We start from the raw sequence: 12,062 nt of genomic DNA on the forward strand, positions 1-12,062 counted from the left end.
TCATAGAAGTAGAACTGCTCGTTGATTTTGAGTCTCCTGTAAAATAAAAGATAATTAAGTATTTGTAAAAGCAACTTTTAATTTATACTGTCTTAACACAAATTGTGATGCAGCATTGACAACTCCACTAAGGTTATAACAATAATCCTAAATAGTTTGTGTTAATATTCTCCTTTTAGTGATAATGAAGGTAGGTTTAGTGATTGCCTTATGGTGTTGGATATAAATACTTACTAAACAAGCAGAAAATGAATAAACTTACTTCATCATCAAAAAATGTAAATACACATGATATAACAATAGATAAAGAAATGACATACCTCAGTGGATTATGCATCACATCAGAGTGGTAAATTAAACATTTTAATCAGTCGTAACTCTCTTAATTCTGAAGCAATTTTAATTCAAATTTACTGAATGTATATAGCAATCTACATTTTTTAGAAACTCATAAAAGCATACATTCTAAATAATTTATATTTTAAGTTGTGGTTATTCCGAATGTTTTAGTATAATAGAACAGAGTAGATCCACCCCAGTAACTGGATTTAATTGAAACACGTAACCAGTATAAAGTTAAATTTATCCAATTTATAATAAAACCATTCCATTCAAATCTGTTCAGAATTAAGAGTTACTACCGATTTTATAGAGAGGACTGCAAGTCTTAATCTGTTTAAATTTAGCTGATCTTAACCTCTCTGATGAATCATAAGTATTGCAAAGTAGGTTTTTACTTACAAGGGATTTTTCTTGGTGTTACTGGTGCATATTAAATATGACGAAAAATTAATAACCACGTTAAAAATGTATATTTGACTACGTTACCTCTTAAAGTCGACACCGTGACGTCATCAAGTTCGTCCATGCTGTTAGCAGTTTTAGCTAGCAAGTTAAATAACGTTAGCTAACGTTAGCTAGCAAGATAGCTAGCTAACGTTAGCTTGTGCTCGGCTGCAACAGTGTACACAACAAATAATATTAAATATAATATTTAAAATGTATTGGACTAAAAAAACTGAGATATTCGATACAACTTAACCTGCAATGAAATACGAATTCAAACCGTCTCGGACGAGGCAGCTTAATTACGCACCTGTAACGTTCCCTCCAGTGAGCCGTCTGTGTTCCGTACTGCGCATGCCCAACTTTCAACAGACACGACAAACGAGTAAGACGTCTCACTCCTTCAAAGAACTAGTGACTGTATTATGCTCACTGTATTATGCTCAGATTTTGAATAAAACGCGTTGTTTTTCAGAGACGGAAATAGTAGTGGAGTGGGTCCTCTCTCTTTTTTGTTTAATCTTTAATGAGGACTAACGTAAAATAGCGGGACAGCCTGCCCACTGCTGAGCCGTAGACTGCTACCATTTACAAAACAGGGGTTTATGGCATTAATTAATTTTTTCAAATTAATTAAAAACAACTAGTTTTTGAGTGTTTTTAGGAATGTGTTATATTTGTGTATAGCTTGACTAAATTGTTGCCCATTTCAGATGAATTATTCTGTAAAGATAACTAAATGAGAACTTGATAAACTACCGGTAATTTCTCCCGGGCTGGATATAACGTGTTGGCTTGCTGCACTCGCCTTAACGTTAGGAACCTTGCTCCTCCAAGATGATCTGCCGTTGTTTCATATGCTACATTTTTGTGGCGTTTACACTGAAAAACATTGAGTCACATCAACTCTTTACACAGTCGCAGCCCTGACTTTCGCATAGTGTGTGGCATTGATGGCTGTCCTAGTGACTATATGAGTGTATAACTTAACATGATTCAGACACATTCTGGGGACCTTGGTCAACTGAAGAGTGATGTGATGGGAGTATTTGACCAGTTTAATGATCCTTTCAGTCAAATCGCTACAACACATTTGCAGGATAAAACAATCAAAGAACTGTTACAGCCAGTTGAACCAGAGACGATTATATAAAAAAATACGGTATGTTATGAGAGTTCTTACCATTGAACACCATTACTTTTATTATATACCATTGTTGAAGTTTGGAACAGCTGTTAATGCATCCAAGAGTTCTTGCAATGATTGATCAGGGGCCACAGCCATGCCGGGATGGATTTTTTCACGATTGTATTGATGGAGACATTTTTAAATCACACCCACTGTTTTTGAGAGTCCCCACAGCATTGCAATTCATTTTATATACAAATGAAATTGAATTGTGCAATCCTCTTGGATCTCGGGCAAGCAAAAACAAATTGTTATTGATTTATTACACCTTAGGTAACATCAACCCTAAATACAGATCAAGACTTGCTGCCATTCGTCTGCTTGCCATGGTAAAATCAAAAGATATTTCTGATTGTGGTACTGATAAGGTGCTTGAGAGCATTAATTGTGACTTGATTGAGCTGTATGATAGTGTTAAAAGTTGTCACTGCAAATGGTGAGAAGACAATTTTTGGGGCGCTTATGACTGTGTGTGGAGACACTCTAGCTCAACATGAAGTGGCTGGATTTAAGGAAGGAGTAGGGTTTGCTTACAGTAAATGCAGACACTTGAATGCAACTTTGACGACATGCAGGAACAATTGAATGAAGATTTGTTTGTTAAAAGGACCATGACAAGTCATATCGACAATGTAGAGACATTAAAAAAGCAAGCACTGACTTTCTGAAAGAAAATCTTGGTATTATATGGTATTAATAGGAGAAGCAAATTAACAGAATTTCCTCACTTTGATATAATCAAACTCCACAAGACATCATGCATATTATTCTTGAAGGTGTTGCCCCATATGAAATCAAATGTGTTTTAAACCATTTTGTGCTTTCAGAGCATATGGAGTTAGACGCATTCAACAGTGCAATTATTGTTATCCTTTACTCTCTTTTGGATGTAAGAGATAAGCCTTGCCCCATATCGGTCAATACACATCAAATGACAATAAACTGAAACAGTCAGCAAGGCAGATGCTGGTTTTGTTAAAGAGCATGCATGAATGTAGTCAGAATGTGCATGAGACACATCCAATTTTTTCAAGTGAAGTTGATATCGGCCCAGTCTCTGAGGTTCAAAATGTTCACTACGTAGAAGGAAAGATTAAAGACTTCTTAGAAATACAGAACCTTCAACATATAGTTTCGGTAAAGTGGATAATGCAACATGGAAATAAGTGTAGATGTGAGAAAACTTTGGTTATTTGTAATGTCATCAATAGTACTCCAGAGTCTGGACTTGTGAAAAACATCTACATAGTAAATTCTTCACTGTATTGTTTTGAATGCCAGCCTCTCTCTATAAATGAGTGGAATGATCATTATTTATCTTATGAGGTACAAGTTCCCTACCTCGCTCAAGCCAATATTTTTGTGGATGCTGATAAACTTGATTGAAAGAATAGTTCAACATTCTGGGAATCCCTAGTCTTGTGATCACCATGAGGCAAACAGCAGAGACTCCAGAACTATGAGTTTTTGTCCAAATCCGTTGAAACTTAAGGATTTCCTATAAACAAGATATATTTTCTTAAATCAAAAAAGTCTAATTCCTGAAACAAGATGATTTATCTTTTGCAAACAACACAGCAGCTTAAAAATCTCTTCAAAAGTTAAAAAAGCTTGTTTCATATGACATATGACTCAAAACTAGATGTTTTCAAGACCTTTTCACTTAACAAGATATTCAAGATGTATTGTCTTAAAACAAGTCCCTATATCTTGCTGAAATCGTATGTGGTAGGCATTTGTATCTTATATTAAGTGTAATGGGATATTTTGACTAGAAATGAGACAAATATACTTGGTAAGATTTTGATTTTTTCCAGTGAAGAAGGGGCTGAATTTCTGACGGACTTGAGTTATTGCTGTGGTAGTGGGCATTTTCTGTGCTGAGCTGCAGGGAAGAGATGTGTGGGTGTGCTTCTGGGGAACACTGCCATATTGAGATTAATTGGCATAGCTGCAACTTGTTGCTAATCACACCTCCATAAGCAGCAGCGTGCTGGAGCCCGGGAGACGGCTCAGGTCCATATTTTGTGTTCAAGTGAAACAAATAAGATCCTTTCTGTTGAACTTTCTGGGTGAAGCATTCCTGTGTGTTGCTACTCACTGGTTGTCATTTCTTTTAGGCCTTACAAAGTATATATACACAATGAAATGACGCAATAAAACATGTGATTGCGAAACATTCTTATCACAAATACACATTTCTGTGGACATTTATGGCATCACCACATCGTTTCCAAGTGACTTAATGTCAAAGAACTGCTATCTCGGACAAACTCAGTATCCTGCGAGAAGTGTCACTTCCTGCAACTCTGCCTTATAAAAAACGTACAACATTTTGTCAGTACGCCACATGCAGGAAAAGCCAGCGTTCCCTTATCAGTCTGCAGAGGGCCAGTTGCAAAAAAAATTCCAGGCTCAGGAAAGATACCACTGTTTTTACACAAACCGAAGGGAGTGAGTCATGAAGGCGTGAATAGGACACGACTACATTCCTAATTAGGATCGCTGTTGGTGTCATTGGCCCCCGGCCCGACACGCAAAATATGTAACCAATTATGTGTCAACATTCAAGAGATTAAAGCTGCATGTGAGCCAGAGAGGGATGCTATTAATCTGTCTCCAGCTGCAGACTGCGTTCTCCCCAAGACACAACAAGGGACATTCATACAAAAACGCTAACTTTGTCTGCAAATATTCAGCATCACCAAAACCAGAAAGTATGGAAGTAAAGCACCATGAGCTGAAATGAGTGGTCTTGAAATGTCTTGTTTTGACCAAAAACCACAAATGATATAAAACCAAGGAAGGCAGGAGGTTTTACATTGAAGAAGCTGGGATCAGAGAGTGTTCATAATTGGCCTCCATGTATTTTGCTTACTGCTCCCTTAATCTTAACTCAACAAGTGTCTTTATGTAGGTAGAATTCCATGAGCGAGCATGGAAGGTATTTCCGAAACACTACGGGAGTTTGATTAAAAATCTGTGAAGGAGCTCGTTTGCTCTGGCAGATGTGTCCTCTTGCTTTGGACATGTTTCCGTTGACCTGAGACAGGCCGGGCCAATCGCAACCAATTGTCCCACGTGGGGAGTGTTTGACATTAAGACCCTAAAGACCAGAGCCGTTGAGGCAGTTTCAAGATCAACCAAAATGGCTGCAGCTGATGTGGAATGAAGATGAACAAACTGAAGGGTACCTTTTCTACAAAAGGTCTAATCTGATGCATTTAAAGGCCAAGTTTTCAGTTCCTAATATCATACATGTTACCCAAATGTACTGTCAATAGGCGTGAACAGACCTCTGCCAAATCCCAAATGCAAAGTCGTAAAACTGAAGTGACGTTCGTAATTGCTTCGTGGACTGCACATAAAAAATAGCTCATGTTCACAAATATGGTTTGAAATTTCCAAGGCCATCGAAATAGAATATATTAATTCTTAATTTAGGTCGTGCTTCGCTTTAAAACTTTTCTTGAGCAGAAAGATGTTTGCCTGACGTCTAGCAAGACCCTGCAAAAGTATCATATACAAACCAGCTCACATGATAAAACTCATTTTCATCCATTTTCATCTGGTATGTGATGATCAGCCAGTTGCCAATGAGTTGTTCCTTACTTCTCCTGCCGGTGAGCAAACAAGATGACAAGAGAGATTTCTGGGTTGTTGGTTTTGGAAATGAGTTTGCTCTGAGACTGCCCTTCTGAGGCGGCTCTGCTGCAGCAGCGAACCATCTCGTCAGTGGAGAAATTACCAAGGAGACACCGTCTTCTCTCTAAATATAAAGCCGAGTAAGTATACTTCACCAATTTGTACAGACGTCATAGGGCACACAGATTAAAGTGTCTCATGCTCCACCATTTGTTGTCCACCTCGACGGATCAGGCATTTTCTCTCACAGCAATACACATCTTCACCATGTTGCATTGCAGCCAGTCATTTAAACGGATGTGCAGTACTAATGATTCAAAGGCGTGGCGCTTCTGTCGAGCATCTGATGAGTCACGTGTTGTCGTCACACACACACACACACACTCAGCATTTCGTTGGTTTCGTTACGGTTGACCTCGCACAGCGGGACTCTCCCACTATCCCGAGATCACGCGAGGACACCGGGAGACGAGATCACAAGAACACCAATCCTGTCAGGCTTCAATTATGAATCTGTCTGTGTCCGAACACCACGGTGATTCTGACCAATCAGAGGACCCGTGAGGAGCCATCGGCAGGAAGGGAGTAGGTTTAGGCCTGTGCGGCATGTGGATGTGTATTTTGCCTATTTCCAAGCGGTTTTCACCGTAACTAAAAGGTTACATTACACGATCTCAGGCCTAGGAAATACAGTCAACTCGTGCTCTGAACTAAAATTCCTGTTCCTTATTTCTTATCCTACAAAAAAAGACTCAGTGAAGACTTTGGAACACCAGTTGTTTTAAAACGAACCAGCTGTTCACCGTCAATTAGATTTGAAATGTAACTCAGCTGTGGGGACATCAACGTCGAGGTGGGTACTGAAATAGTATCATTGCATAAATCATGCATTAACTTCATGTGAAGATACACAGTACACTCACTGTAAATTACTGAGACAGTGAGAAGGAAACTGGACAACCACTGTCCTACACGGGAGGAATTTCACCCTTTGCCTCGGAGAAGGACAGTAGCCCACAGTGGCGTTGTGAGGGGAGAAAACTGGAGATGTCAATGATGGGCCACATCTGGAGTGGGAGTCAACAGTGTATTTTTTTCCCATTAGTGGCTGGTAAATGTCAGGAAGCAGAAGAAACACTTGACAAGACAGCAAAGGCAGTTTGAGGACTGTCATTGACGGTCACAGGATGTGCTGTAGTGCAGCAAAGATTACATGTTTCTTGCCATTAATGTGACTCACGCAACTCAACTCAAGCCACTATTGGCCATCGTTATCTAATCCACGCGGCCACCTGAATGCACCACAGGAAACAGGGCTGCTTGGAATTCTAATTGGCGAAAACAACGGCGCTCGTAGTATTTAGTGTAACAAGGAAGTACAGAAGTCTACAATAGGTCCTTTTAGAGCAGGGGTCTCAAACTCCGGCCCGCCGGGGGCGTCCGGTTTGGCCCGCCAACGTAGGGCACCGAGCCTTCCCCCCTCGTCGACCGCACCGTTCCCCGGTCGGAGCGTCAGCGCCGCCACCAGCCCGACCGTTATGGTCGAGTGGCGGCGCCTGAAATGACTTTGAGATCCCTGTTTTACAGATTGAATGCTGGGGTGCTTCAAGGCGCCTCATAGGATTCCTCCTTAGGGCACCTGGCGCATGCTTCTGCATTGTCGCGACGCACTCGTTTCAATTCATGGTTCTAAAAGGCTTGCGTGGGTTGCAGAGCAATTCACAAGAGACACGCAAGGGGGTCTTGCGTCTGCGTCGCTCTGAAAACGCAGAAGCACAAACTAGGCTTTAGGGTCACAATCTCTGCCCTCCTCCTCCTCCTCCTCGGGGGAGGGGGAGGCCGGGTCAGTTGCCACTGGGCATCTCCACTTCAAAGAGAGAGAAATGGTATTGACATTCATGACTGCAGGAGATGGGAGGGAACACCTTGTTGACTTGATCAGCTCTCCATTGGTCACCTCCACACCAAAGAGAGAGATTGCATTGTTATTCATGATTGAAGGAGACGGGAGAGAACACTTTGTTTACACCTAAACATTTACACTTCACAACAGGTGTTCCTGGGATACTGTCCTGATCCCCAATGGACTGAATGATCAAAACTGATCTGTTTAACAGAGGAAACCATGTGCCAGTTCAGGAGGTCACAGACCTTCTGTCCCCTCACACTGAACCTCATTTGAATTTTAAAGTCTTTAGAGAAAAAGTCAATGTACCCAACTAAGAACTCAAGAAAACAGACGCAGAGTAATGAACTGCGTGATTCAGAGAAGATGTTATACAGGTTGGTTTATTTATAGTCCACATTATAGTGCTGATGTCATCCCCTGAAAGAGCTGCTGCTTTCGCTGCAGTGAAATTGCTTGAATGTGAGATTCATGTTGAGACAGAACTCTCTGTCTTAACAAAAGAACCAAAGGCCTCCGTACCAGCAAGTGCAGTACACGTTAGCAGAGAAGTGTCGTCACTTTCCACTGAAGTCTATTCGTCTAATGGACTCAAAATTGCGATAGTATAGACTAATCCTTACTGCGTAGGTAATTAAGATGGCACATGCGACACAGCCCCTCCCCGCCCCCATGGCCTGAGGCCTACTAGTAAAAGGGCCACTTCAAACAGCGAGTGAGCATCTAATTAAAGGTCTCCACAAATTAATGAAACACAATGTTTACTCCTCCGCGAGACGATTAATGAAGCTACGGAGACTTTGCACCCATGACACTGATGTTGAGTTTCAAAGGGGCTCAGTGAGTCCCTTTTGGTTTCACCTCTCCAGAGCAGCTTCATGATATGCAAATAGTGAAAGCTAATGTTCCCCAGGAGCACAAAAGGGCCCTGGATTGTAAGTAGCTCCGATTGCCTCTCTGTGTTTACCGATGGCTTGTATTGTCATATCGCTAATGGAAGTGAAGTATAATGGCCGAATGGGAATGCATTTTGGAATATTGCCTGAAGACAACATTTTTATTTTAGAATATTTAAAAACTACGGTTTTGAAACAGTAAACGTGAGTTGTTTGCAAATGTCAACAATCAGTAAATTGCTGATGGCTTATTAAAGGCAACATATGTTAAATTCTTGGCAAAGGGAAAAGCTATAAGAAGATGAAGGGATCTCGTAAATAGAGTTAAAAAAAATGCAGAAGAAAATATTCATCAGGATCTAAAAAATCTGTTTGCAACACCATAAATATTGCTGTTCCATATAAGTTGAGCAACCCGTCAGCTGTCTTTTCATATGGACACTAAACTGTTGCTTCAGGGACAAATGCCAGAAACAATCAGTAATAACAATCAAGTTGTTGCTGTTCATTGCAAACAAGGATGTCACCCAGCAGAAAGAAAGCCTAACTTATATTCTGTTTTTTAGGAAGGCTAAACAGGGGTGAAACCATGAAAACCATTGCCATAAATTATATGTACTCCGAACATTAAGCCAACACCCAAAACTCTTTGGCTTCGGGCCTGAAGCAAAATACAAAGTCTAAAATACAAAGTTGTTATCATCTGAGGAATATCTTCAAAATTGGATTATATATTTTACTTGACTATCGCCTCAACTACAGTCGAGCGATGGAACTGCTCCAAAAATCCAGCAGCTTAACTGGTGACGGGAACAAAGTCTTTCTAACGTAATACCGAGATTTCCTTTACTGCATTGGCTTCAATCTCTTCTAGATGCCACTTTAAAGTACTATCAAACACATACAAGGCGTCTCTCAGTATATCACCGTGTTTATGTTTATAGAGTGACACTATAAATGAGTAATTCCCATATGGTTAATCATCACGGTGTTAACTTGCTTTGCATGGGCTTCAATGTAATATTGATATAACAGGATACATTCAAAACGCAAAGTGAGTGAGAAGAACTAGGGGAGCTAAAGGGGGCAAACCACTCAATTCTGCCCCAAGGTCCACTCAAGGGTTAATACAGTCCTGGTAAAAAGAACCCTAATGCAACCAAGCCTGAAGGGGCCATCCCATCTTTGTTAGTTTGTATCGCACCTTTTAGAAAAACCACATGCTTTTTTTACTTAAATATAACAACTAATCCTAATAGTACTAATAGTGCTGCTCTTAAGACTGTAAATGTTCATTCCATACAGGGAAGAGACGCACAAACCAGCTGTACGGCATCTGAAAGGTAAGAAAGGCAGACACCGACATTAAGGCCATACAGCGAAGTCCATCACCTGCAGATGGACATTTCTGACCTACCACAGCTGGAATGACCTTTCTGCACTTTCCGGTCAACCGCCTCGACTAATTAGTGAAGCCAGGCTCAATATTTGTTCCCTGGGACGGAGGAGTGCAGTTTCTCTTCCCCCTTCGGATCTCACCCGCCTCTGCTGAGACCTTTCTCAGCTTGTCGGGTGTCTGACATCCAATCCCAACAGCCTCATTACAGCCTGGAAGGCCTGTTGCGAAACGCCAGCAGGAAGTGCCCGGCGGTTCAGGTGTGTGAGAACGGCTGCCGGTTTGGACTTTGCTCCAGCCTGACGCCACATCCCCCCCTTAGCATCACGAATAAGGCCTCCGACGCAACAAAATAAAGCGGAGATGTCGATGGGCAGCAGTCAAAGCAGAGATTACGGATGCGCATATGTGTGTGTGTGTGTGTGTGTGTGTGTGTGTGTGTGTGTGTGTGTGTGTGCGTGCGCGCGTCATTGACCACTGCGCGGAAAAGAGTGGCAGAGTAGATGTGTTTTTTTGTGTGTTGAGTTATACATATTACATATTTCTGTTTGAAAACCAATAAATGTGAAATCAATATTGCATATAGAGGACAACAATTACTGCTGAGAAATAACCACTACATGCGAAGCCCAAACAAGAATGAACCAACCCCAGGATGTGCAGACAAACTTTAGACCAAGCTCCACTTTTACGCGCGACTTTCGAGACTAAAACGTCCCCTTGCGTCGTCTTGCAGCAGCTCAGACGAACTGTGAACGCGCTGAACAAAGTTGAAAGAACTATTCTGCACGCGCATGTGTTTCGTTCGGCCATCCTACCTTCGCTGTGTCTTCTGCAGGACCCGAAACGGGCGGCCACGGAGAGCAAAACGGCGCACAAAAGCCACCGGCCGTTGGACAGAGTCATGGTGCTGCACGGATCAGCTGGTCCGCGCGGAATGTACAGTCAGTGAGGAACACCTCACCAAGTTGGGAGCGCGCGTGTGGGCGCGCCCTTCCGTCCGATAACGCCGCAGTCTCCAGGGACTACGACATAGATTGTAAATTGCCAGTAATTTCCTGGAGGGACATAATGATCCCACGTGACTCATAACTTTGACCCAGGAATTAAAATAACGCATGGCACCGTTTTCCTTTAACTACCCAAATAAGGAGATTTATACCTTGAAAAGAAGAAAATGAGGGCCACCTGTTTAATGGAGTTTCAGCAAAAAAAACATTCTCTCTCTGTCCTGGTTGGGAGCTGATGAAATGTAGCAAGCAGAGAACCCTGTCGGCCTCCTCAAGCCCTTTACAAAACTTTAATTCGCACCATTCCATCTCTTATTGATGAAAAATAATTTCTCCTGAAGCCCAAACTCAGCTGTCTGTTTCATTGAGGAAACTCGCACCTGAGTTATGGCCTGTGGAGGGGGTTAAACCCCCCTTTCAGCCCCTCTTGTGACACATACTGTAATTGAGCTTCAAGCTGGTACAGACCTGCTGAAATGGTTGTTCGGGGTACTTTCACAACTGGAATAGGTTGTTACACTGGGTGAACTGACTCACAATGCGGCAGTGGCACACCATGCCGGCTGCACTGTGCCATGGAGATTTCACACACAGTTGAGGGAACAAAAATCCCTTTGAATGTCATGCAGAGCAATCTGACTCAGATAAGGATGCATTCCACCAGACTGAAATCACAGGGAATCATTTACATTACAGATTGTTGTGAAGATCGAGAGGAAAGAAAATGTTATTTGGTGAGATGTGGAAAGCACATTTTAAGTTGAAAGCAAAAGCAATGACGTTAAATCCAAAGTTAACTGGATTACTTCACTTGTTGGACACTCGACTAGTCCACGAGCGGCACGATTTATCACAGCGTCTGTTCGGAGGGATAAACTTCACATGGCAGGAAGAGCTGGCAGGAAACCAGCAGAGACTCCCAGAAGCTAAACGGTCCCTGCAATGAAATAGTCAGGAACATAAGCCAGGGAAAAGTCTAATTGTCGTACTTACATTTTCAACTGGTTTGGTCCAACAAATTAAACAAATTAGCTTGTAATGTGTTGATGAATGAGCTGTAGACGTGCTTGGAGATGGACGGAGACGGACGCTGTTTCCTCCTTGTCCAAAGCGAAGTCATCAGTTGGCCAAAAGTGAAAGTATCCCTCATACAGCCTGATCTCCAAAACCTGTTCGTAAAAATGTGTACGAAAATCTTGAACATACAAATTCGTAGTGATACATACTAAATAAA

At 41.7% G+C, this 12,062-nt stretch overlaps 1 protein-coding gene across 1 annotated transcript in view; it reads right to left on the bottom strand.

Annotated features, from left to right (window-relative positions):
* The window catches only part of tfpia (tissue factor pathway inhibitor a), a 34,111-nt gene extending 23,211 nt beyond the window's left edge, over positions 1-10,900 (bottom strand). The window contains exon 1 of the mRNA XM_040201276.2: positions 10,637-10,900. Within this exon, the coding sequence (XP_040057210.2) occupies positions 10,637-10,724 (88 nt within the window). The 5' untranslated portion in view covers positions 10,725-10,900. The remainder of the gene's footprint in view (positions 1-10,636) is intronic.
* Between the last annotated feature and the right edge of the window lie 1,162 nt (positions 10,901-12,062).

Source organism: Gasterosteus aculeatus, chromosome 16, assembly GCF_964276395.1.
Source record: "Gasterosteus aculeatus chromosome 16, fGasAcu3.hap1.1, whole genome shotgun sequence".
NCBI lineage: Eukaryota > Metazoa > Chordata > Actinopteri > Perciformes > Gasterosteidae > Gasterosteus > Gasterosteus aculeatus.